The following is a 27,675-nucleotide window of genomic DNA, read 5'->3' as shown; positions in this document are numbered from 1 at the left end:
TTTTTTTCTTTTATAAAACTTTTAAGGGAAGCTTTTAAGGAATTATTGGAATTTTCTTACTGAAGGTTTTGCACATTTTCAGAAATTTGGGGAATTTGTTTGCTGAATTTTTGGATTTTTTTTCAGACAAGGAAACAATATTTTTTGGTGCCTGTAAATGAAGACAACAGGAAGGTTAAGTCACCCATAATCACAGATCTTATGATCTACTTGCAGGTTCTGAATCAGCGTCATGATGGAGAATAACAGTGAAAATTTCAGGCTTTTACCTTAAATAGCTCATGACATGTTGTCGTTCAAATGTAGTCCCAAATTTCGATGTGCAATAAAGTGCTAAAAGTGGGTCAACAGGCAAATTACAAAACAATATATACCTTGGAAAGTATTTGATATGCCAGTGTAACATTTTACAGTTACCATTTTAAATGTCTGTTGTTTATGATAAAAAAAAAAAAAAAAAGCAAATCAGAGATTGCTGAACAGAAGGTCCCAAATGATTTGAGATGGAAAAATCTGAATGTAAATGATGAATGAAATGAACTAAATGTTCTGTGTTCTTTTGTCTAGTTGCCGTCCAAACCCAGCAGCCAGTCCCTTCGCCTCCCTGGTCCGAGCGACAGGAAGAGCCACCGGTTGTCACAGCTGTCCAAGCGCTACAGCCACGATGAAATGCTGCTTGTTCCCCAAATCGGCGTCTCAACATCGCCTTGCGGCCTGCTGGATGATAGCCTCTGTAGCACCAGCGATACGTTGGCCTCGCACAGGCACTGGAGGATCCCCAAGGTACACACCGCCTGATCCTACACAAACACTTTCACTAAGTCCTCGCTGAGCTCCGACTGTGTTCTCTTTCCGTTCCCGCTTCGCAAACCTGCTCAGGTTTCTGCTGGGACCAGGTCAGAGTCGGAGCAGCTCTGGATCACTTGTAATTCCTCAGATTGGAAAAGATGTTTTTAAGATACAGCGCCTTGATGCATGTAATTACTGTGTGGCTTTCAGCCCCCGCGGTGCCTTTTCTCAAGAACTCCCCATGTAGCCTACCAGTTGTGTTTTCCTGCAACCCTTAACACACATGTCCACTATCTCACACTGTTACTTTTGGCCAGGTACTCCCTCTATACTTAGGATCAAAAGAAACAAAACTTCAGATCCCTCGTCAGAGAATTTCCTCTCTCGTCTGTTTACAGCTCGTCCAGAGAATCAACTCCATTTACTGCACTAAACGTGGGAAGAAGCGGCTGAAGAAACTCTCCATGTCCAATGTTGAGACCGCATCTCTGAGAGGTAAGGGTTCTCTTTATTCCTTTTATCTGCTGGACAGATAAGTGAGTAAACATTTGCATCTCAGCCACCCACATAGAGTCCCTCTTATGGCATAAACACATGTTTGTGAAAGTGCCCTCTGACCCATCTGTCTAATATCTGCTCCCCAGATGACAACAGTGAGAGTGAGAGTGACTCCGATGACAGGTTCAAAGGTGAGTGACCACAGTGGTGCTACATTTCTGTTAGCTCTGAACAGCCCTTTTTCCTCAGTGCTTGCACACAGTTTTAGTTTGAACAAGTGACCCGAACAGACCACAGAATTGTAACTGAAACATTTGCCAAATGCACAGATCACCAGTAGACCGGACAACATTTATCACATGTTGGAATCCACTGAGAGGAATAAATGCTGAATTAGAGATGGCTTCATTCCATATTGGACTCTAGAAAAAGTGCATTATACCCACATTTATTACCTCATGAGCTTTAGATTTTCATACTGCACTGCAAACTGTGAATTCTATGTGTTTTTTTTTTTTTATGCTCGCCTCCCTCCTCAGCTCACACCCAGAGGTTACTGAAGCTGCAGTCCATCCTCCGACGAGCGCCTAGCTACCGTACACTGGAGCTGCAGCTCATTGAGTGGCAGGAGAGGGAACTCTTTGAGTACTTTGTTGTTGTTTCTCTGAAAAAGAAACCCAGCAAGAACACCTACTCCCCAGAGGTCACCTACCAGTTCCCCAAGGTAACAGTCATACCTGAATCCCGCTGCTGGTTATCACCAACACCTGAGATAACAAGAATCCACAGTGACTGAATTGTTTCACATAAAGCAAAAATCTAAAAAGAAATCTAAGTGAAATGTGTTAGTGATCCCAAAATGCTTCAGAAGACGTCAGCAAGTGTTTTAGCTCCAGAATTACAAATCACAAACACTGCACAGATCTGTCAGGGCTGAGTGTTTTATAAAGTTTAAATGTGTCCGAACCACATCGTAATCTTTGTTGATACTACTACTACTACTACTACTACCACTACTACTACTACTTCATCCTCTACCTCTACTTCTACTATTAATACTATTGCTATTACTACTACTACTTCTACTTCCACTACTAATACTACTACAACTACTACTACTTCTACCTCTACATCTACTACTACTACTACTACTTCTACTAATACCACCACAACTACCACATCTACATGTACTTCTACTACTACTTCTACTACTACTACGAAAAGAGAATTTAAAATGAAATGACTTTTCTGTCTGGGCTTTTTTTTTCCACAGACATTTTCACATAGCATGATTCAATAAAATCAAGTGAAACCTTTAGTTTAATCTTTATGTGTCTGAATAATAAGCTCTTGACATATCTGTGAGATCCAAAAGGAAATCGGCTTATAGAGGAACCTGCATAATATCAGCGATTTGTTCCAGTGATCAGCTTCAAGCCTCAGCTCTCTGTATTTATCCTGTCTCTCTTGTTATTCTCAAGCTGGACAGGGTAATTTATATCAGCATAATTTTCCTCTGGGCAGATTTTCCAAAGTCTTTCCACTGTGGACTGTTAGTCATGGATTACCACAGAGGCCTGTAAGACAGTAACACAAATTAATATGTACTAACACGTGACCGTGCAGGTTGGTGACGATTACAGTTTATAATTTTTAAGCCCTCGGAGCTTGTTTATGGTTAACAATAACAAGGATCCGTTTTTAGTTGTACATAAATATATTTTAAAGTTCTTTGGTTTAGTAGAAGCGTCCCTAGGGAGAAGTACATCTCTTCTAGTGAGGGGAACACTGTCTCTGTTGTTGAGCTTAAGAGGACTTGGGGGAGGGCAAAGGTTTAACCTTGAATGGGAGAAATGTTAGTCTGGTCATTTAGAGGTCACACAGAAATCCATGGGGAGATTTAAAAAAAAAAAATAGGACAGAGTCATTTGAAAGACACTGAGCCGTATCCTTTCCTCTTTTTTCTCCTCTTGCAGCTGGACAGACCCACCAAACAGATGAGGGAGGCCGAACAGAGGCTCAAAGCCATTCCTCAGTTCTGCTTCCCAGATGCAAGAGACTGGAGTCCTGTCTCAGAGTACAGCAGGTATGGCCAAAAACATCTTTCACAGTGTGTCAGTCTTTACACAAGGGTCATTACAAAAGGCAAACATGGTAACTGCAGGCAATGACTGACTTTGGAGGCTGCAGCGGACATTATACAGCTGTTTTCAGAGTGTAAATTGAAATTAATGTGCAAAATGAGTGGAGTTTTTTGATTTTTTTTCACTCAAGTATTTATTTATTTTATACAATTACACAGACCAGTAAAGAAAAACAAGCAAACAAAACAACTGAACAATGCCTGGGAAGTAGCAGAGCATCTACGTCATCCTTCAGTCCTGTTAAGCAGAATTTTGTCTTTATTCCCTTCCAACGTTGCCATTTCGAGTCCTGTATTCTGTCCATTTTTTGTCCATCTGTGCTTCCCGTAGTCTCAGTTTGTGAGTTTTTTCCATTATGTAGATTTCCTCAGTAATTTGCAACCATTGTTCCTGTGCTGGTGGTCCTGTTTCCCCCCAGTTTCTCATTGTGGCTTTTTTTACATGCCACTAGCAGTATTTTGATGAAATATGTCATTTCCCATCCCACTCTTCAGTGAAATTACAAAGATAAAGCACACTGCAACTCAAAGGGATCTTATGACCCATTATTTTTTGTAGCTCTTCACATACAGTTTCCCAAAACACAGTTATTTTCTGACATTTCTGAAAAATGTGAGTGATCTACATCAAGTTCTCTACATCTCACCAACATATCTGATGTCGGTTTGGCTGTTTATTTTTTATCTTTGGTGTCATAAAGAAGTGTGTCAATTTTTTCCAGGAGAATTCACTCCATAACGCAAACTAGTGGATGTGTAATGAATCTTCCACATATTAAGCCAATCATCGTCTGTAATTTCCATGATAAGTTCCTTCTTCCAGTTATGTTTTATACAATTAGTTGTATGTTTATCATGCAAATTTAGTGCTTGATATATTGCTGAAATTATTCTCATACTACTTTCCTTGCATGCTTTGATTATAGTTTGGATCCACCCTGACTTCTTTTCTGCAGTAATCTCTTAGAAGTGTTTTGTTTTTACAGCATCAGTTATTGATAAAGGAGAAAGGTTGCAGTCATTTTCTAACTATTATACATACGGCATATTTTGAAACTGCTATATTATCAAAGCAGTTTGCTTAGTGTTGATTGTCTTTCAAACATCTCCACCCTTGTTGTCGGCATGTAGGATGATAAAATCTTTTATCCGTGTGTTTACACCTGCTGTACCACTGAGTAAAATAACACTGGACCAGAGCCAACACAAATGTGCTGTGCAGTCATTATTCTTTGCTCTGTCTTCTTACTATATGCATGTACAGTTGTCTTCACGTGCTAATTATCATGGGTATACATTTGTTTTTTGGCCATAGTGAGACCTTCTCCTTTATGTTGACTGGAGAGGACGGCAGCAGGAGATTCGGCTACTGCAGACGCCTGCTGGTAAGCCACCGTTCAGCTCCTCATCCTCTGCTCCATGTTCACATCCTGCCGAGCCCCGTTTGTTGTGACAGACGTTTTTATTTTAACACGTGATGCGATTTTCCGGTCGGGCTGTTAATGTGTTGCATGACAGGAAAGAAATCACACAAAAAACATAAAAAAAGAACCCGAGGTGGGCGTGAAACACCTTTTAAATTTTAGAATCAATGGAAAAAAATAGCGGCAGGCAAAGATTATCACACTAACTGTTGTAGCAGCTGATCAGGATTAGTGTCAGGCCAGGAAATACCTTTAGATAGCATTAGTGGGAAAAACATCTGGAATAACAAATCACACATTAACAACAGTTTTTCCCCAGTTGCTATAAAATGGATTTGAGCGACTGAATGAATATATTGTCATTATATGTTTATTTAATTATATAAATGTGTCTTTATGAATGTATTTAGAATTTAAACTAGTCAACATGGTCTTAAAATGAACAAAGGAATATCTACATATAAAAGCTAGAATTCAGTTATAGTTAGAAAGCACATAAAAATGCAATAAAAATATAAAAATTCAAGGTAAAAACATATTTAGGATTGACTCACTCAATTTAATGAGGGTTTTTCTGAGAGGCAAGACAAAGAGAAACCATGAAAAATCCAAACTTTGTCATTCTGAAGCATTTCCTCTCTATAATGAGGCCGGGGAACGCTTTGAAGTGTTTTGTTGAGCTTCCCGTTTAGCTTGCGGGAAGAGAGCACGACTCTGTGGGATTTTGTGAATGTGGCTATGATTCTATTTGCCATTTGGTATTTTCTGAGTATGTTTATGCTGCTTCAGTGTGTACGTTCTCTGACGTTGACTAGGGGTGTCTTTTACTACCGTCGGAGGAATTCTTCGACTAACAAAAGAGTTTGTAACTCTCGGTTACGCTTCATCTGCTCCGTTGATCTGAGATTCATCTTGATAGAAGCAGATTCTAATGAAGGTAGTGAAAGAGGTGAGCTGGTCTCCTCCAGTAACTTCGCTTCCTCCCTGCTGTCTGTCCAGCAGTTGGCAGCAGCTGAGCATTCCTGAGGACTTGAATCAAGCTCCACATAGTTGATTTAATCATCCATTTGGAAAAGCAGGGGAGAAACAAGAGGAGAAAATTGTATACCTAATATGGACAAGTGGATTGGTGTTTGTTGAGTGCCTGTGTTCATTTGTGTCCGTGTGTTTGAGTGTCTGACTGCGTCTGTGGCTCTTGCGTTTCGAAGCACATAGTGCTCTATAAGTGCGCTGAGGACAGATACTATCAGCATGAGCAGATAAACCACCTGTGTTTAGGAAGGAGGAATCCACATGAATGACTTTCACCTTAGATGACAGATTAAATCAAAGACCTCTTCATATTACGTTATCCTGGTGGTCCAGTCGTGCCAATTTCATCAACTGTATATATACTGTATGTACATTTACACCAATCAGCCACAACAGTACAAGCACAGCAAGGTGAAGTTTAAAACATGGGACAATTTGCTTTACCAAAAAACGCTCGAGGAACATGACAAAGAGCCTAAGACTTTGATCTAGCTTCCAGCCTCCTCAGATCTCAAAACGATCGAGCTGCAGGAACAAGCCCAGATTCACGAACTGCCCAGCTACAACCTACAAACCTGCTGCAAATATCTCAGTGCCAGACACCACAGGACACCCCCAGAGCTGTTTAGCAACAAGCGGGGAACCTGATCAGTGTATTCCAATTAGCAACACGCGGGGGAACCCACACAATATTAGGCAAGTGGTTTTAATATAGAGGCTGATAGTTGTATTCCAATTTTACCCACTGAGCTCAGTTTACTGTGAGCATTATTCAGCCTGTGAACAAAGCAGTCTTCTGTGACTCTGGAGGAGCCTGAAAAATAACCTTACTGATGTCTGAAAATGAAGTCATTATCTCCGCTCGGGCCTGGAGACTACAAACCTTTAGCACAAAAGCCGGTGTTGCAAATTGTGAAAGATGTGAACCGTTACCAGGCAGAGAGGCTTCACAAAAGTTGGTTGTAATATAGGAAATGCACAATTCATAGACATAGGGGCTTCACTTGCCTAAAAATCTGAATATTTTGACCTTATTTTAATCTGTTCAGTCAGATTTCATGACATCATTGCTTTATCAAACATCAGTCTAATGAGTTTTCTTTCTTTTTCAGCCGACTGGGAAAGGACCTCGCCTTCCAGAGGTGTACTGTGTCATCAGCCGGCTGGGCTGTTTTGACTTGTTCTCCACAGTGAGTTCACTCTTGTCCTCAAGCCACACATACATGCACGTCTGCACTCACACACGCACACACATTCACATTTGGAAAGCCAGCTACAGACAGTGAGCTGTATGCGGTGTTATAGCTGTGGTTAACCCATCTCACAGCTGAAGGAAATGACTTTCAGCAGACCTTCTGCCGAACGCCTGCTCATTGGTAAACCTGATTTCCGTCTCCCTCTCTTTTTTTTAAACTTGCTGATTTCCCAGAGTAATTGATTCCTTGGCTTTTGTCTCACTGGTGCCAACGCAGAGCAGAGCAGTCACTCTGTTTGACTTTTTCAGCCCCTTATCTGATTACTTTATTAATTCAACGTGAGTGAATCCAGACTGTTGAAACAAAGCGGCTGCTATATGACATGGAAATAAAATAACACAGAATATTTCAAAGACAGTGTGCATATGTGCTGTCATCATTGTTTAATAGGGAGGCCTGTGTGTAGCCCACTGAGACTGTAGACGAGCTGTTTTATGAAGCCTGAAATAGAACATTAGAAATCTGTTTTCAGTAGCTGAGTTAAAGCATAGAAGCTGTACCTTGCTGATGAAGCATTATAGGTGATTATGCCATTTAGAGCTTCATTTGTGAATGTGTTTATGAGCAACAAAGTCTGCTTTCTTTTTGCATCACGTGATATTTATTTATATATCTAAGCTTTGAGAACAGTACGGCAGGAAACCTCAGATTTAATTGAGTTTATAGCTGCTGATGATAAAGGAGGATGGCAGCGTTTGATTTCAGAGGGAGCTGTGTGAGAGAGACAGACAGAAACAGAGATGGAGAGAACGAGAGGGGTGATATATGACCTCGAAAAAGGAACGATTCTCCAATCAACTTTCCAGACAGGAGGCAGTTTGGATCAAAACAGGCAGACAGGCACAATGGGTGGAATTTTCCGATCACACAGGCATGGAAATAGAGTCATTTGCTATTTTTCAAAACAGAAAATGAATGCTGAGCGCTCAAACACATAACAATATTAAAAGTTTCCAATAACTGTCACCATCGTCAATAGCTTTGATTGAAAACTGGTAGAAATATATAAAGGAATCTCTTTCCTCCCATGTTCAGATCCTGGATGAGGTAGAGAGACGGAGGGGCATCTCAGCAGCTCTGGTTTATCCCTTCATGAGGAGTCTGATGGAGTCCCCCTTTCCTGCACCAGGGAAGCTTATCAAAGTAAAGACCTTCCTGCCCGGCGCAGGAAACGAGGTAAAGCAGAACACAAACAATAATGTTCACATACAGTGTGGCAGAAAATGTGTTTCCTGAATGAGGCCTGCATTTGTCGAACTTTGTGGTCATTCAGGTCATTGAGCTCCGGCGGCCCACCGACTCCAGACTGGAGCACGTGGACTTCGACAGTCTGTTCAGATGCCTGAGCGTTCGGCAGGTGATACGAGTCTTTGCCTCGCTGCTGCTGGAGCGAAGGGTCATCTTCGTGGCTGATAAACTCAGGTGAGTTCCCACCACTCCCAGTCCGCTGATGCTTCCCCTCAGCAGTGAAATTAGCTGGATTTTGTAATACCAAATTTTTTTCTGGCTCCTCTTCTTATTTGCTCATTTGATTTCTGTCACAGTTGGTTTCCTCTTTCAGTGTGAGAGATTCAGTCTGTGACTTTTACTTTTTCTTTTAACTCTTTGTTCATATTTAATAGAAATGGAGCCAAACAAGCGTTGTGCTGTGTCAGGTTGCCCAGACTTTTCTGACAAAAATAGTGTTGTCTCTGGAATTAAGAGGCCCCAGAAACTGAAAGTTGATTAAAAATGACTTAATATCACCTTTGAAGCCTGGTGATAGACTGGCAGCTTGAATAGAATGCACACCACTTCTCATCCAATGTCAGCTTCCTGTGCCTCAGTAGAATAAAGGAGTTAGAAAATGGATGGATACCACAAATAGAATGACTAGGATGATAAATATTATGACTGCACAGATTGCCAAAGGACATATTTAGGTTTGTTAATTGGTCTCCACTGGCACTCTGTATTTGTTTTCCGTGCCTCCTGGTCCTCTCAAACTGAGGAATAAGAAGAGTTTGAAACAGCCGGACAGTCAGCCTGTCAGCTGATGGCAGCATTGCAATAACCTCCACACACATAATAACAGCATTGTGCTGTGGTTTTGTCAGCTGGGGCCTAACAGATGCACCATGTGTGGAGCGGTTTGATTGTGATGTTCGATCCTGATTAATATCAGAAAGTCAAGCAACAGGTCAGTCAGCTGCCAGCTTTGATAGCAGCAGTAAAGTGGGTCACTGCAGTGAGAGGAGAGCAGGGTGGGGCTGATAAGATGAGAAGAGTCTCCAAGGACTCAGTGTCCCGGTCTGTCCTCTTGTTACAGAAAATAGAGGGGTGCTGTCAGAGCATCGGAGGCGAGGGTGGAGTGGGAGGACATTTGAGTGGAGAAGTAATCTCTCCATGTATCAGAGCCCAGTTTACACAAACATCAGTGGGGGCAGTGACTGTGAGGGAAGGAATGCACTTCCTGTGTGCGCGACTCTGCCCTCTGTGATCTGTGGCTCAACTGTCACCGTTTGACTTATGATGCCACGTTCACTCCCTATGTATGAGCGACCTTAGTTTCCGTGTCTCTGGAGAAAATTTGTCCAAGCTGCTCATTACCAGAGGTGATAACATCAAGGAGTCATTGGGTGGGAATCAGGAATGATACAATATTATCATGATATGTGGCCCAATAGCTGCTATTTCTGCAATTTGCGATATCTTTCATAAGAATCACTTATGTTTACTTGTAATATTTGTGTAGCTGCATTATGAGATGCTTTGGGTTCTTGAACATAATTTTGTGTACTAAAGTGCATTCGCTGATGGTTCCCAGAAGTTAAAACCTGTTAACTGTGGTGATCTTCAGACTTCCTCTGTTAAATTTGAGTGAAATATCTCAACAACTATCTGATAGATAGTAATGAAATGTGGTGCAGCCGTTGTTGTCCCTTTCAGGATGAATTGTAATAATTTGGGTGACCTCTTTGCTTTTGATTTAGCACCCAAAATAATGACATTCCCATCTGCCTTAGGAGCTAATTTGTGTTTAGATCTAATTACCACCAACAAGACAGATCATACTCGCTAACGATGCAAACCTAAACTGGCAGAAGGTTAAATTACTGCAAAGAAAATCATCAGTTTTAAAGCAAGGATTTGTAAAATAGAATTTCAAGCTACATATGACGTTAATAAAACTGAAGTAACTTTAATAACACAGCATATCACAGCCTCTTGCTCTATGATCTGCTCAAACTGTGCATGTGTGTTTGTGCATTTGCATGTGTTTGCATGTATGTGAGCATATACGCAGTACTTCTTTGTTTTGGTTTCATTTGAACAGTGACAGGGCCTCACTGCAGCATTAGTGACTGCAATGATAAAAGAGCTTCTCCCTCTGGGACTCTGGTACATAATCCATTCCCAAAATACCTCAGCTGCAGAGCATGATGTACGCATCTTTCCGCTGAAATGTATATCCAACATATGAAGGAATTGAAAGGAAAAGCCATTTTAGGCAATCGTGTTCACTCTTGTAAAATTACACTGGAACCTTTGTTGTTTTTTACAGAGAGGTTGTTGCCTCTACATGAAAGTCTGCACAGACAATTTCTTTTAAGTGATCATTGACCTTCTGATGCCTGTAATAACAAGTTGGAAGCCTAATCAGATATATTCATCATCAGCTATGTCACTCTGTAACTGCTTAACTCGATTGACCTGCAGATGCTGGATGAATTTTGCCAGTGCTGTGGACTTGTGTAAACAGACTCTGTCAGTCCTCGGGCTAGAGCGGTAAACGGTTAGCAAATTGTGTGTGCATATCCAGATTTGTCTCTTAGCTTGGCTGTGATTTACTCTGACAGTGAAGGTGTTACTGCTTGTTAGATCATAACAGTTTCTCCTGATGTGCTGTTCAGATAAGCCATCCTCATACTTTTTCAAGGATCCCTCAATTTAAAAGAAAAAAGCATGCATACCTACTCAATAAATTTCACTAAAATCAAGCAGCAACACATGCATTTTTGTGCAGAAAATACTCAATGTTAAACTCTGCAAGAGACACAGATTTCTCCCATAATACTGAGAGTAAACTTGATATTCCCTGCAATGTTTTAATCTGATTTGCCACCATCAAATAGTGTCCTGTTGCCAAGATGTCTTGTCACAGTAAGTGGCATTTTGTGATTGAGGTAGCGAAGAAGAAGAGAAAAGATTTTAATGAAATATGAGAAGTCTGTGCTAGACAGAGTGAAAAGGGAGGAGACTGTGCAGGGAAACTAAACAATGGCTGAAAGCTTTTCTCATAGCTGTGGTAAATTAATCAAGCTCACTTTTCTGCGGTACAGCAGGCTGCTTGGGTTTCCAGACACACTCTTGTCTTTCCTATGTGATAAAAACTACAAAATATGAAGTCTCCTCTCTATGTAGAGTATGTGGTGTTGTGCTTTGTTTATGTAATAATCCATTGACTGGAAGTAAAGTTGCAGGTATGTAGATTAGCAGCATGTTTTGCAGCTGCAGTTTTGATATACGATGACCGTAATCACCAGACAGCAATGTTCCCTGTAATTTTTCATGAGTCTGAGCAAACACACAAACTCCCTGAGCGTCTCTTGGACCACTGTGAGCAACATCAGACGTGTGCACTGTGGTCACACCAGCATCACATCCATTCAAGTTACATGGTTCATTAAAAGAATCAAATTACAGCATTTACATTTCTGTTAAAACACTTTGTCAACAGGAGCCAGTTGAAGGCTGCAGTGATTTTAGTGACACTACAATGTATCAGAGTGAAGTTATTGAATATTTGTCTCTCTTTACTGTTACAGCGGTTTTGCAAATTGCAGACGGACCCTGTTCACTCCATAGACACCAATGTTATTCCTGTAGCTTGAAAGACAGCTACTTTTGATAAAACTGGGCTTGTAGCACATTGTCTGCCTTGCAACAATGGGAAAGAGGCACCGTTTATGTTTTCACAACCTATATCTAACGAGTTATTGATGCTGGAAGTCCGAATCTATGAATATCTTTCCAACTTTACTGAACTTGGGGCCACTACCACCTAAGGAGTGATATATTTAATTTTGAAAAAAGCATTTAGCCATACTTAAAGCTTTAAGTGCTTTATTAACACGGAACTAAAAATTTTGTATTGTTTTATTATCACAGGTTCTGTCTGAAAAGAGGTGGCATCATTTTAAACAGTGAAATCAAACTAACAAAATGTAATGACCAACCAGTGTGCAATACATGAACAACATTTTTTTTAAATCTAAATCTTAACACAGTTAATGTATTAACTTATTTTTGTGTGTATGCATGTATTTATTGATTTATTTAGTACTGTTAACATATCAGAGTTCTGAGTGAGTTTTTCTTAAGATAGGTAAAGGCCATTTATTGATTACATATAGGCTGTTAAATGTTTATTAAAAACTGAAAAGCATTAAAAAAAAACAACTTAGGCATTTATTGAGTCACTAAAATACTGCAGAGTACAGACCACATCAGCATGATTATAAGCATCCTCTGGTAAATTAACAACCAGATACTGATGTCTCTCACCATATGGACTTCAGGAGATGACTGGGGGATGATAAACTGTGACCTACTGGTTGGGTTCTCTCTGTTCTCATGTTTCTTACATGTTTGTCCCCTGACAGCTGGGTCCTAATGTTTTTTGAGCAACACACCATACTATGACGTTTTTACAATGATGGTTCTACTATGAAGCCAGTTTGACATGTTCAGGTGTTCTTTGTGTGAAAACTCAGAGATTTCAGGGATCAAAAGGTGGCTTTCAACTTTCTTTATTAACTTTCTGCTTGAACTTTAAATTAAATTTCCTTCACTAACCCAGCCCTCTGGACTTCCAGGAAGCTGTGTTCCTATTGGCTGTCCAGGTGGCTGCTTGGTATTATCAGGAACACCTGAGCAGCTCAGTGTCTCCCTGCTTTATTTAGCTGCAGTCAAACATTTCCTCTGCTTCACCACTGAACCGGGTTTGGCTCCATTGCTTTAGTTTGTTCTTTAAGCGTTGGCTTGCAGCTTTCAGCAGTAAAATCGTCTTTAATGTGTTTCTTGGTGTGTTTGAGGGCTTTGTACTGGATAGTTGTCTTGGTAAATGTGGTTCTTTAGCCACAGTTAGCACATGGTGCTAATGTGTGCAGTGATTAGTGGATTTGCTGCAGCTGAGTTGTGTCTTTATCTTGGCTGTAGTGAGTCTTCAGAGGTTTTTGGTCAGACACAATCTGTATTCTTGTTTGAGAACCAATGTTGGTTGTCCAGAAGGTAAGAGTTCCTGTCCTGATTCTCTGTTCTCAGAGGTTCTCTGGTAGGCTGCAGGAGACTTTAGTGTTTGGGTTGTACTAGTTTGGTTTTTGTACAGTTTCATTTGGACGACTATCTTGAGGCCCCTCCATGTGGTTTAGTGAGGTTTTCTGCAACAGTTCTACATAGCAACCTGCAGCAGAAGAGACTTTGAGAGTTTTTAGGAAGTTCTGGAGACCAGACTTTAGAGCAGCAGAAACATTTGTCAGCAGTTTGAGCAGGAGAAGGTGAGCTTCAGAGTAGATATGAGACAGAAACCTTCTTGACCCGTGTGGTGAGGTCCTGTACCAAGAGTTTGAGCAGGTTGTGAAGAGTCTGTAGTTCTTTGGTCTGAAAGCACAAGAAGAGTTGACTCATTAAAGGAGAAAACAGGAGATATTGTTGGTTCTTCTGTTGCTCTGCAGTTTCCTTAGACTGAATATCAAGTTTATATTTTAAATGATTTCCCATGTGAGCCCAAGAAGACTTCAATAAACTCCCTCCATCCCCTGGACACAACATATTTTATTACCATGTTAAATTTTTTTTTTTTTTTTTTTTTTTTTTTTTAATGTTTTTGAGTTTTAATCATAGTTTTTTCTCTTTGCTTGTTTAGTTTTGTCAGTTGTGTAAAAGGTACTAAACAAATAAAGTTGAATTGATAAACTGAATAATTGACTAACTCATGATTGTGACAACAGAAGTATTTTCATTATGATTTAATTTATTAAAAATTACAGATAAAATATTTTCAATAATTAAACATTTAAAAAATACAATTAAACAAGAAGAATATTAGACATTTTAAAAAATGCAAAACATTTAATTAGATTATTAAACCTTTTTAAAAAGACAAAACATTTAATTAAAAAATTAAATGTTTAATTAGAAAATGACATCTTAAAGACAATAAAACTTCAAATAGGAATTAAACAGAAAATACAATGAAGCATTTAAAAAGAAAATTAAACATTAAAAGGTGGTAAAACATTTAAAAAGAAAAACCTTAAAGATTTTATCGGAACATTAAATATTGGGAAAGGAAAAAAACTCAAACAAGCCAATAAAACATTTGAAAAAACAATTAAACATTAAAAAGACAAAACATTTGGAAATCAAATCAGACATTAGAGAAGAATAAAAGGTGAGAAAAGAGCAAAACTAAATGTTTAAGAAGAATAAAACTAAAGACAAAACATTTGAAAAGACACCAGTTAGACTTTAGAAGATCAAATTAAACAGAAGAGACAATAAAACGATCAAAAAGAGCAAAAACAGATAAAGATCTTAAAGCGTTTTCTAGTCTGAAATGAAAACATCAAGTTGTTTCTTCAAACATTTCCTCTTTCTGTGTTCTTGGTTTGATTGTGGACAGATTTACTAAGAACTCATTTCAGAAAACTGCTTTCCAGATAAAGTCTACTAGTAGTTGAAGGCATTGATCAAACTAATGTTACCTTCTGAGCTCCACAAACTTTACTGTTCAGTGAAGAGAATCAAAGTTTGTTGAGGATTTCTAAAAACCCACAGGTGAAGGTCTGAGAAGAACTCAGATGAATGATCTAAATGTGAAATCGACTCATGCTCACAAGTTTTAAGGCTTCTGTTAACCAGAAAGTTCAAACTAACAGAGAAGTACTGAGAAACTTTTGAAATTTCAGTCCTCAGACTGTCTGAAGGTTCAAACTAACAGAGAACTACTCAAGAACTTCTAAGATTTCAGTCCTCAGACTGTCTGAAAGTTCAAACTAACAGAGAACTACTCAGGAACTTAGAAGATATCAGTCCTTGGACTGTCTGAAAGTTCAATCTAACAGAGAACTACTGTGGGACTTAGAAAATTTCAGCCCTCAGACTGTGTGAAAGCTCAGGTCCTGAGGACTCGGGAGGTGTGGGGGCTTTGGAAAGTCTTGGAACTGAGGGTTCAACCCTCCAGCACAAAGGCTGAAGTCCAACCTCCTGAGAAAAACGGTCGAGTCGAGACTCGAGTTAAAAAAAAAACTCGAAAACGACAAAAAATAGATGATAAATGCGCAAAAAAAAGTAAAATTAGTATCTGAGCGAGTAGCTCAGGGAGATAAGAGAGAGACTACAGAGTGGAAGGTCGCAGGTTCAAGACCCACCACCGGCATTTTCTTTCTTTGTCTTTGTCAGAATTTTGAGAAAATTTAAGAAGGATCTGGTCTTGAACCAGCGACCTGCAGCTCCATAGGCAAATCCTTAACTCACTGAGCTACAGATCAGATACAAAGAAATAAATTCGTCGTCCCTTTGACATCGTAGTTCCTGAAGTGACCACATGGGTGGAGCCAAGGCGGAGTCTGGGTGGAGTCAGGGCGGAGAGTAGGCGGGTAGGTGGGTGGCGGCCTCCCCCCTCTACTCCCCCACCTTCCCCCACCGCCCACCACACCTTCCCCTGCCCGACGAGTTCTTCGAGTCTCCACGAGTTCTTCGAGTCTCCACAGGTTTTCCCGAGTTTCTGGAGTTTCCACGAGGTCGGAGGCAGAACAAGTTGTCATGAAGAAGTGTTGAAGTCGGACAGGATGGACTGACTTTTTACAGCAACTAGAAGGAAGACCACTAGAAGAGCAGGTCTTTAACCACCATCCATAAAATCCATGGAGTCGGCTCCAGAGAAACGAAAGAAGGTCAACTTTTATCAACCTCCATCCAGATGTTCAACTTGATATCTTTACTTTGACATTTTTAGCACCACAATCCTTTAGTATCACACTTTATTATCATTTATTAGGACTTTAATGGAATCCACCAGCATATTTAGTTTTTGTTGACAAACTTTATTCTTGTCGTCGTGGGACTGCAGTATTTAAAACTCTTCCTTCTATTTGACCTCATGTTTATTAGTTTTAGTGGAGAAAGTTATTTTAGTTGTCGATTAGTCTCTTAAAAACCAAGTAATAAATTGGATTAGTCAAGAGGTTTAAATTTCTTACTTTGTGATATTTTAAATATGACAAAAAATATAAAAATAAAGTGTCTTGAGACAATTTGACCTGTATTTGGTGTTATATAAATAAAATTGAATTCAAATTGTATGTATTATGTAATGTTGGAGTAATTCAGCCATATATGTTGGAAAACACATTTTCTTTTTCCATTAATCTGTTGATTGTTTTCTCCAGTAATTTATTTCTTGTTTTGGTTTATAAAATGTCAAATCCAAACATACTCAGTTTACTGTCATAAAAAACAAAAAGATTTATATTCATGATGCAGGAATCAGGCAGTTTTTCACTTTTTATCTTAGTTTAGTCAGAAAGATATTTGATGATGTGTGAATTGTTGCAGCTTGTGAGCCGTAGAAGGTTTTAATCTTTGGGGCCGAGTGTCAAAAAACATTTAGAAACAAACATCAACAAAACACTCAACAAAGATTTGAACATCATTAAAGGGAAATCCAACTTTTGCATGACAATGTCTAATTAAAGGACATTAATTTCCAATGTAAATGTGTGATATTCATCCTCTGGAGCTTTCTCTTCACATCGTCTTCCACCTAAACTGGTTTGGTCGGGAGCATGTGCAACAAACATTTGAAAAACTGCACTTTAACATCAATGAATGACACTGAAGTTTAATCGCTACATAAATGAGACTGAGTCTGAATGTGCTCCTAACTCCTAAGTTTAGGGAAAGTTCAAACAAAAGAGTTCAGATAAGACTTGAGAATGAGCTTATTTTAAACAAACATCTCAGACTTTCTGAGCTTCAGCACCTCCAGCAAGATATTTTAACAACAAGCAACTCAAGAGATCCAGAAGTTGGAGAGAGTTACCTTTAGCTGAGCCAAAGAACATGTGGGACGCTAACCTAGCAAACATTTCAGACTTTTCTCTGTGAATTCTGGGAAATAATTTCCTATTTAATGACAGAGCTACACATCTTAACTCAGTCTCATTAAAACAGACTCTAATTCAGTGTCATCCATCCATATTAAAGTGCAGTTACCCAAAATGTTTGTTGCATGAGCTCCAACAAAACCTGTCCAGGTAGAAGGCCACTTTGACAAACAGGAAGTGGAAGATTCCAAGCAGATTTATACACGGGGGAACCGGACTGTACTAAGTGTGGTCGAGTATAGAGGGGTGTTTTGTCGGTTTTTAAGGCTGATAATGATTATTAGTGAGACATTTGGAGTAGATATTCATTTGCAGTAAATGAAAGTATTTAAAATCTTGGAGTTAAACTTAGAAGAACACAAACTCTAACAGAAAACTTTGTTGATACGTTTTTGTTTTGTTTACAGATGTTAAGTTAAAGGAGTTTTATTCGTGACGTATAACCAATCAAATCACTCCAGAAGACAGAGCGACCACAGGTAGATAAAGGTTCAGAGCCAAAGTAGCACCATTTTTAAATTTATTAATTACCGTAAATCAGTAAAAAATAAAATACTGATAATCAGTAAATCAGTCATCCAAAGTTGTTTAAATCAATCCAACTGGACTTTAAGAAGGTTCCTTGAAGACGTTTCACCTCTCATCCAAGAGGCTTCTTCAGTTCTGGTGGTGGTTGATGTTGCCGCAGCTTATAACCTCTGTGAGGTGTGGTCAGTGTTATTCACATTCCGACGACCATTGCCAAGGCCAGTCAGCCCACAATTACTACAATTCTACAATGTATGTCTCTTTCCTTTGACTTGTTATTTGTACAATCTACGATGTATATGATGGCGTTTTTTCATACCAAAGGCTATACTATGATGTTTTCTAAGAGACATACCATGCTACTCTGGTTGTTCTGGTCCTGGGCCGCTGCACTCCTCCTCTGTTGTTTTCTGGATTGTAGTCAGCTGCATACCTTCGTCCACCCGGCCTCCGTTGACTCGTCCCGCCTGCCGTCTCTGGAGCTGAAGCTGGATTGGAACAGACCAAAGTACAGTCCAATCACGATGCCAGCTGCCTCTCAAAAGGCTCCTTCATCTGGCAGGTGGCGGAACTTCTTCTGAGGGGAAGCTGAGCTGGCCTGGCAGAACTTTGGAGATGTGTTCCAGTGGTTGGTAGATGTGTGGAGAGATAGAGAGGGACCTTTGAATTGTTCAGAAAGGAAAACAGGGAACCCATTGGTAGCTTTAGTTCAGGGTGTTACTGTGGTGTGTTTTTGGGTTTTAGGAGGTGAACAGGAAGAGTTTTTTTTCGTATTGATTATCTTTTACTTTGTTCCTGGTTGGAATGCCCATCAATGTCAACATGAAGTTCACTTTTAGTTCTGTTGATTTATTTTTATTTTACTAACACCCATTTGTTTTTAACCCGCTCACATGTTGTGTTGTTGTAAACTTACTTTCACATAAATTCTCATCTAACCCTCTGGAAAGCAGCATTTGGACTGTTTTTGTGTTGCTCCTCACCTACTGACAGCTGTGGACTAAAGGCTATACTGTGACGTTTTTAGAGCGACATGCTATACTATGATGTTTGTTGGGCAACACGCTATACTATAGGCTTTTTTAATTGACATATTACTGTGACTTTTTTTTGTTTTAGTTTTTTTTGTTTTTTTAGCAACATATAAGAATTTGAACAGTTTTAAAAGTTACTATACTTTCACTTGTGCAATGAAATTATTATTCTATGGCATTTTTTAGATGACATATCATACTCTGATGTTTTCTTGAATTACATACTATTATGACAATATACTGCACGAAGACATTTTTTGAACCACATATCATACATGACAATTTTAGGCAACATCCTATCATTTTGTGCTTTTTGAACCACATAATAATCTATGTTTTGTTTTTTTTTCTTGCCAACATGCTGTACTCTGAACTACAGGCCATACTGTGTTATTCTTGAGTAAAGCATACTATACTTTGGCATTTTCTGAACTACATCCTATACTATGGCGTTATACACAGAGTGCTTTGGTTACATGTTGATTTATAATCTAGATTTTTTTCTGTTTTGTTTTTTGACGGGATTACCACAGACCTGACTGTGAACACCGTGAACACCCACCTCAGGGAGACGCTGCCTAAGATCTCAAGGCTGATTGGTTGTGGTCTTTCTGGCACGTACTCTTCCAAGATGAACCAGGAAGTTTAACACTGATGGAATGACACCAAGTCTAAGCCGACAAACTTCCAATTCCTCCTCAACCCATAGTCTCTGGGAAACCTACATGGAGTAAGAAAAGTAGACAGAGAAGTAATTAAGTCTATACACAACATATTAAAAAAAGAAATAATGCTAATAAATTAAGTACAAAGAACCGAATTCGCCAATATACTGGAGACCAGAGCTATTTAATTTGATAAGTATAACCTTGTTTAGTAACATTTCAATTATTTGAGAGCAGTCCTAAAGAACTGCCTGTAATCCCAATCATAAAATGGGTTTGGAGGAAGAACATAGATGGTAATCTGGATATACATGAGTTAGGCTTTATAACTACTATTGGTAGTATTGGTGGTAGTAATAGCAATGTGACTACTACTAGTAGTAGTGGTAGTACATTAACTACTGCTGCTGATACTGGCACTGCTACTACAACTTGTAATACTATTACAAATGCTGATACTACTTCTACGACTCTAACAGCTGTTTATACTACTACTGCTGCTTGTACTTTTAGTATTACTACTACTGCTTGTACAACTATACTACAGCTACTATTAATCGTCTGGTATTTGGTTGTCAAGCTGCTAGCTCGCCTTAGCGTTTTGCTAGTGGCTAACTAGTTAGCTCTCATAGACTGGAAGCTCTCAACAAGATTTCATAATGAAAAAAGGGCCAAAAACTATTCTTACCTATGAAAAGTCATTCCAAGTTTCCTTGTCTCAATCGTACAACGCAGTGTGTAATTGTATGCAGCACAGTGAGCCGGCATACTTGTTGTTTCCGTTTTCACGCCGTCTACATCAACGGAATGCACTGAAACTTTGCCCCCACTAGCTTAGCCTCGCAGTAGCACGCAGCTCAAAGGGGCGTGTCCTATCTACTCATTCATATCTATGACAACAACGATGGCTGCACATAAGGACGCCTGACGTTGATTAGCTGCGTAAATACCATTATATACAGTCTATGGTAAATACGTATGTGAATCGCATCATTGGCTGCAGCAGCCAGTCACCGGTCACTCACTGACTCACATTGAAAAATAGCACAGAATGAATTGTTACGTGTTTATTTTATTTACAATTTAGGTTGGACTTTTTTTTTTGTGCGCAGCACAGAGTTTCTGTTCGCGGAGACCGTGTCAGCAGTGCGCAATTGCGCACGCGCGCAGCTTCGAGGGAACAGTGCCAGACAGGTAGAATTATTGCTGCTGCTTCAGGCATTCTCTAATCAACAATACCTAGACTTTAATTCTGATTTATTTAATGGTATCTTCATTGAAAAAACTGCTTTTCCTTAAAAAATAAGGACATTTTTAAGTGACCCCAAACTTTTGAACGATAGTGTATACCATTGCAGGTGGACATTTTTCATGAAATTGGGTCTGAAATCAAGACACTGTGGAGTATCATTTCCATTTTAACCTTGTGTTCATCTTTACAACTATTTACCAAAAGAAACAAACAGGCCTTCCTCATGGAATGATCTATATCTATGGGTATAGGACTGTTATATCCACTGTGTATTTCACACAGCTTTGTCCTCCCCTTCTATTATTTGTGTGTTACCATTTCAAAATCCCTTTCATTATGGTAAGCAACAACAGATAGATATAGATCATGCCATGAGGAAGGCCTGTTTGTTTTTTTTTGGTAAATAGATCTGCACAAACCCACAAAGTTGGCAGATCAGCAGTTTGTCCTGTTGCCTGGAGCAACAGCAGGTCCCCCAGCCCTCCAGAGGAAGGACCACCCCAGAGAACCAGGGTCCTCTTGAGGTTCTTCCTGTTATCAGGGAGTTTTTCCTCACTACTATTGTCATTTTCTCTCTTCAGGTAAGAGGACAGCACTGTGACACCGTATTGACATAAAACAGACATCGTATTACACATGCGGACAAAATTGTTGGTACCCCTCGGTTAGTGAAAGAAAAACCCACAATGGTCACAGAAATAATTTGAATCTGACAAAAGTAATAATAAATAAAAATTTTATGAAAAATAGACTCATTAAACAGGCCTGGACAAAAATGATGGTACCCCTAGAAAAGACTGAAAATAATGTGACCATAGGGACATGTTCAGTCAAGGTGTGTCCTCTAATTAGCATCACAGGGGTCTACAAACTTGTAATCAGTCAGTCAGCCTATTTATAGGGTTACAGTAGTCACTGTGCTGTTTGGTGACATGGTGTGTACCACACTAAACATGGACCAGAGGAAGCCAAGGAGAGAGTTGTCTCAGGAGATTAGAAAGAAAATTATAGACAAGCATGTTAAAGGTAAAGACTATAAGACCATCTCCAAGCAGCTTGATGTTCCTGTGACTACAGTTGCACATATTATTCAGAAATTTAAGATCCATGGGACTGTAGCCAACCTCCCTGGATGTGGCTGCAGGAGGAAAATTGATGACAAATGGAAGAGACAGATAATACGAATGGTAACAAAAGAGCCCAGAACAACCTCTAAAGACATTAAAGGTGAACTCCAAGGTCAAGGTACAGGTCAAGGTTGTTTGAGCCAAAGTGGACTTGATGGGAGACGACCAAGGAGGACACCATTGTTGAAAACAAATCATAAAAAAGCCAGACTGGAATTTGCTAAACTGCATGTTGACAAGCCACAAAGCTTTTGGGAAAACGCCCTATGGACAGACAAGACAAAACTGGAACTTTTTGGCAAGGCACATCAGCTCCATGTTCACACACGCAAAAATGAAGCATATCAAGAAAAGAACACTGTCCCTGCTGTGAAACATGGAGGAGGCTCTGTTATGTTCTGGGGCTGCTTTGCTGCATCTGGCACAGGGTGTCTTGAATCTGTGCAGGGTACAATGAAATCTCATGACTATCAAGGTATTGTAGAGAGAAATGTGCTGCCCAGTGTCAGAAAGCTTGGTCTCAGTCGCAGGTCATGGGTCTTACAACATGATAATGACCCAAAACACAGCTAAAAACAGCCAAGAATGGCTAAGAGGAAAACACTGGATTATTCTGAAGTGGCCTTCTATGAGCCCTGATCTAAATCCTATTGAAAATCTGTGGAAGGAGTTGAAACATGCCGTCTGGAGAAGGCACCCTTCAAACCTGAGACAACTGGAGCAGTCTGCTCATGAGGAGTGGACCAAAATACCTGCTGAGGGTGCAGCAGTCTCACTGACAGTTACAGAAATCGTTTGACTGCAGTGATTGCCTCAAAAGGTTGTGCAACAAAATATTAAGTTAAGGGCACAATCATTTTTGTCCAGGCCTGTTTCATGAGTTTATTTTTTAAAATAATTCTGTTGAACCACGGTTCAAAAGTGATGTCTGATTTTCATTGGTTAATTTTTATATAATTTTTATTTATTATTATTTTTGTCAGATTCAAATTATTTCTGTGACCATTGTGGGTTTTTCTTTCATTAACCAAGGTGTACCAACAATTTTGTCCACGTGTGTAGCACAAAGACATATGGAACGAGTGCATTAACAGTTGCCATGGAAATAAAACAACAATAAAACAAAACACAAGTTTAAACACTCTTTAAAACCCAAGGAATCAGTTACAAAGTAAAATCATGTTAAATGCAATCAAAAGCTAGACAATTGAAGAAGGTCTTGAGGTGCTCCTGCCAGCCTCTGCCAGGCGATTTAAGAGTTGTGGAAAATCTCGTTTCTTTAAATAGCAGCAGTGTGATGTTCAGCCAAACTGAACCATGGGGTGATCACTCCAGGGCAGCAGCTTGGAGAGTTTCTCCTCAGTGGCTGCTTGTATGGGCCAGCCCCAAGCCTTAAAGAACCCAGTCAAATTCATCCCCACAGCCTGGGAGAAGGTCTCAGCATACAGGTTCATCTTTCCATGGTTGTCATTGGGGAAGTTATTGATCTTGTGGTAGGCAGCAAACACCCTCTTAAAGGCATCCCAGCCGAACTTATCCTGGAGCTACATGGAAGCAGAGATAGGTAGAGGTAACTCTAAACATCTAAATGGAGTTTATTGTTCCTATAATCTGGTAGCAACATGGCCTTCAAAGCCTTTCCTCTGTTAGGTCACATTTTTGCCCCACGAGTTGTAAGAGACGAATATCAGCAGGGATAATTTTCATCCATTCAACATAATGCTCAGTTTAGTTGCATTCTCTAAATGTGGACGCAGTGTGACACAGAAACAGCTTTCTAATAATATGCTATTTACACACCAATCATCTCTCTCACCTGCATGTAAGTCTCCAGGGCCACAAACGTATCCCAGCTGCTGAGTTTCCTGCCCCCCTTAGCGTAGTCTTCTGCACGAGCCTTCCTCTTCGTTGGGGTCATAATTGGATCAGCCTGGATTCAAAACATACCACTCATCATGTTGTAAAACCTAACCAGGGTGAATGACAGTATTGTAAAACAGTGAAATCACATTACTACAGAAATGATTTACTCCACCTGTGCCCTGTTGATCCCCAGCACCTGTTCATGCACGTACACTGACCACAGGTTGCATGTGCACTCTGTGGTGTTAGGAGGGAACTCCCAGCAGGCCCTCTGTTGGTTGTGTCCCAGTTCATGGATGGGGCCCCACAGGCCTTTACTTCGAGCGTGGTCAGTGCTGACCAGCTCAGCTGCTGTAGACCTGTGTGTCATGATAGGATAACCTGCATGCATCCAACCTGGATGGAATAGCAAAAAAACAAAAACAAAAAACAGCGCATATATATATAAATATAAATATAAATATATAGAAATCTATGATATACACCGATCGACCACAGCATGAATACCTCCTGTCTAATACTGTACAGGTCCCCTTTGTACCACCCACACAGCTCCATGACCCATCAAGGCCTAGACTCCACAAGACCTCTGAAGCTGTCCAGTGGTATCAAAACCAAGACATTAGCAGAAGATCCTTGAAAGTTTTGGAAGCTGTGAGGTGGGGACTCCATGGATCAGACTTTTTCTTCCCCAGCACATCCAGTCAAGGCTCAATCGGATTAAGATCTGGACAATTGAACTCTGTCATGTTTCTAAAACCACTCCTGAACAATGTTTTCAGTGTGCCAGAGAGCATTATCCTGCTTAAAACAGAAGCCACTGACAACAGGAGATACCCTTGCCATGAAATAGTGTGCATGGTGTGCAATTATGATTAGGTAGGTGGTATATCATTGACATGAAAGGCAGGACTTAAGATTTTGCAACAGAACATTGCCAAGAGCATGACACTGCTTTCACTGACTTGCCTTCAACCTAGCTATGCTGGAGACACACAAGCATTCCCACTCATTCTCATGATATAAAGCATGAATCATCTGACCAGACCACCTTCTTCCATTGCTCCATGGGTCAGTTCTGATGCTTATGTGTCCATTGTAGGTGCTTCCAGGGACCTGTATGATATGGGCATTTAGTTCTGAGTACAGGAGGTTTTTACATAAAGAAATCGGTGCAGTAGGTTTATCTATTACATTCACATACATTATCTAGTCAGGAAACTCAGTAGCAGTACTTTACACTCCAACCATGCATGCTGCATGGTTGGAGTGTAAAGTGAACAGCTTTCATCTTCTCTGCTACTGAGTTTCCTGACTAGATAATATATGTGAATGTAATAGATAAACCTACTGCACCGATTTCTTTATGTAAAAACCTCCTGTACTCAGAACTAAATGCCCATATCATATGTACATATTGCCACTACATTAGATAAACAAATTATGGAAATGGAGTCACAGATACACACAAACATGTTGTTAAGGCTTCATTCATTTAGTATAATTTCCCAATACTAATCCCTACCTCTTCATTATCCCCTGCAGTGTATATTATTATTTTTCATGCCCTATGTACCTGCTCTTTCTCGTCCCTGCAGCCACATCCCCACAATTGATGCCATTCTCCATCTGTCCACCAGATGTCCTCAGATTTTCTATCTTGTGTAGTCACCTGACTCCCATGTCCATCTGCTTTGTCATAACCCCATATAGCCACGATCTTCCACACACCTGTCTCAGGTTGCCCATCAGCCTCCACCTCCTGTTTGTGCCACGTTGTGCCCTCTAAGGTGTCTGCTGCCTGTTCCTGTACTCGCCTGCCTGCCTGTAATCCTTTAACATTCCCTCCATTGTCATCCACTACACACTCACCAGATTTATAATACGGTACAGGTACGGCCATCTGCACTATCAACTCCAACCCCTTCACTTGTGTTTTGGGTGGGGCCACCAGGTAGAGGAGTCCCCCCCACAGGTTCCACACCTGCATCATCTCTGAGGTAACAGGAAACCGCTCATGAACACATGGTGCTCTCTTCAACACTTCAGCATGCAGTCGATCGGTTTGACAGCCCATCTGAATCTGAGGAACACATGGAACATGAAAAGTGCAGCATAGACTGTTATATAGCTAAGTATATAATAGACAGATGGAGTATTAGCTATATTTTCTCAAGCATGATGGTAATTGGTATTATCGGCCCTACTGCATCAGTAGCAACCAATTAACCCAAAGAAGCCTATTTTACAGTTTTTCTCAGTCACTTTGGTGCATTTCTCAAATCAGAAGTGAAATTCTCAAAACTATTTGTTCAATTTTCACATCATTGTGTCACTTGTGCACATCAAAAAAGCAGTTTCTCATTTCTTTGAACAAGTTGCAAATGCTTTGGTACATCCATGCAACAGATTATGTACAATTCTCTGCTGTTTCCTACATCATCAACTGCTTATGTCACATTGATCAAAATGTATTATAATGGGTCTCTGTTGAATAGTCTCACCCCCCTGTTGTTCATCGTATAAGTCTTTACATGCAAAATGGTTGAACAAGTTGTCATAATATGGCAAGGATGTTTCTATACATTTCCATTACACTTTTTGCTATATCTGTCCTGAATTGGTAAAATGTCTGACAATGGAAGGACAAGGAACTGGACAGGGTCAACAGCCAGAGAGAAGAAGAAGAGGAAGAGAAGTGAGGCTGGGTGGCAGAAGAGTTGGTAGGCAAAACTGAGGAAGAGGTAGATGCTAAGGAGACTGTCCTATGTTTACATTTCTACTTTAGTTTTTTTTTTCTTTGTGCTATGCATTGCTGTCTTCTCCTTTCTGTATCGCAACGACGTGATCTGTCAACAAATTATGGTACAAACAGTAAAAGCGTAAATGTGAATCTTGTCCAGTCTCTTGCAATCAATCTCCCACATACACTAAGGTGTAACTTACAATTTACAATAATTGTCATCAAAACTTTTGCCATAGTTTACATCAGAACATCCCTCCAGAGTACACTGTTATAATGACAACATGACTAATATGAATGTGAATGCTTCATATTCTGTATTAGAGATCTAACCTGCTGTGTTGACATGGATCTTTATCCTGTGGTTATAGACAACTGGCATCAGCGGGTTATTCTTGATGAGGTAGGGCAGAAGGTCATCAGGATCTGGACAAACTTTATACACCTCTGTCCCCACACTGAGCAGTAGGTGGTCTCTGGGACTCTTTGCAGGGCAGCTGTCACTCACCTTGGAAATGATGGTGAACAATAAAGAACAACATTAGATCTCAGGCGTACATATGATGCTAACATTAGTAGTATGGCTCCAATGGTGCAGTTGCTTTTGTTGCTGCTGTAGTTTGCAATGTATGCTTTGACTAATGGCAACTGAATCTAAGACATGACAAACAATAGGCCATTCCCTGCCTACCTGTGGCATGCCAGACTTCTTTAAGATGTCAGTGAGCATAGACACCACCTGTATGTAGGAGGAGCAGTCATGAGCCTTCATATGCAAGTAGTTGGCACAGTCCCCACCCAGTTTTTTAAGGCATTCTTCTTCATGCGCTGTGAGTTCCTCTCCCTCGGATACATGACCAGCAAAGCGGTGTAAAAGATGGCGGAAGGCCTCCTCCCTCCGCTACAAAGTCTTGGATTTCCTTCACATGCTCATTGCTGTATGCTGTACACACAAACACACTCAGGTCTTCCCTGAAGTTGGTCTTTTTACAATTAAAGCCTGCCTTGTGGACGAGGTTGAAGGCTTCGTGGAGGTCTGGCACCACACCAACAACCCCATTCCGGCCTTCATCCAACCAGCGAATGGCATTGTTCCAAAATGGAGCCAGTGTCTGTAATGAAGGTTGGTTATCCAAGAAAGAGAGAAGTTTGTTGATCACATAAGAAATA

At 40.1% G+C, this 27,675-nt stretch overlaps 1 protein-coding gene, 1 long non-coding RNA gene and 1 pseudogene across 3 annotated transcripts in view; 1 reads left to right on the top strand and 2 right to left on the bottom strand.

The window, feature by feature from the left end:
• dennd2b (DENN domain containing 2B) overlaps positions 1-15,738 on the top strand; it is a 45,522-nt gene extending 29,784 nt beyond the window's left edge. For both annotated transcript variants that reach the window (XM_055010256.1, XM_055010255.1), the window contains exons 6-15: positions 568-783; positions 1,188-1,284; positions 1,434-1,478; positions 1,827-2,011; positions 3,264-3,373; positions 4,746-4,815; positions 6,999-7,076; positions 8,178-8,318; positions 8,416-8,564; positions 15,717-15,738. In XM_055010256.1, coding sequence (XP_054866231.1) covers positions 568-783; positions 1,188-1,284; positions 1,434-1,478; positions 1,827-2,011; positions 3,264-3,373; positions 4,746-4,815; positions 6,999-7,076; positions 8,178-8,318; positions 8,416-8,564; positions 15,717-15,723 — 1,098 coding nt within the window. In that variant the 3' untranslated portion in view covers positions 15,724-15,738. The remainder of the gene's footprint in view (positions 1-567; positions 784-1,187; positions 1,285-1,433; positions 1,479-1,826; positions 2,012-3,263; positions 3,374-4,745; positions 4,816-6,998; positions 7,077-8,177; positions 8,319-8,415; positions 8,565-15,716) is intronic.
• LOC129348803 (uncharacterized) lies at positions 12,571-20,749 on the bottom strand. The gene is made up of 3 exons (XR_008601496.1): positions 19,418-20,749; positions 18,177-18,481; positions 12,571-13,784 (listed from the first exon to the last, which is right to left on the bottom strand). It is a non-coding gene; the product is annotated as an uncharacterized LOC129348803 (long non-coding RNA).
• Positions 20,750-20,760: 11 nt separating this feature from the next.
• LOC111574514 (TRPM8 channel-associated factor homolog) overlaps positions 20,761-27,675 on the bottom strand; it is a 7,976-nt pseudogene continuing 1,061 nt past the window's right edge.

Source organism: Amphiprion ocellaris, chromosome 1 (assembly GCF_022539595.1).
Source record: "Amphiprion ocellaris isolate individual 3 ecotype Okinawa chromosome 1, ASM2253959v1, whole genome shotgun sequence".
NCBI lineage: Eukaryota > Metazoa > Chordata > Actinopteri > Pomacentridae > Amphiprion > Amphiprion ocellaris.
The sequence above is the reverse complement of the archived record's forward strand: the minus strand, read 5'-3'. Positions and strand labels throughout refer to the sequence as shown.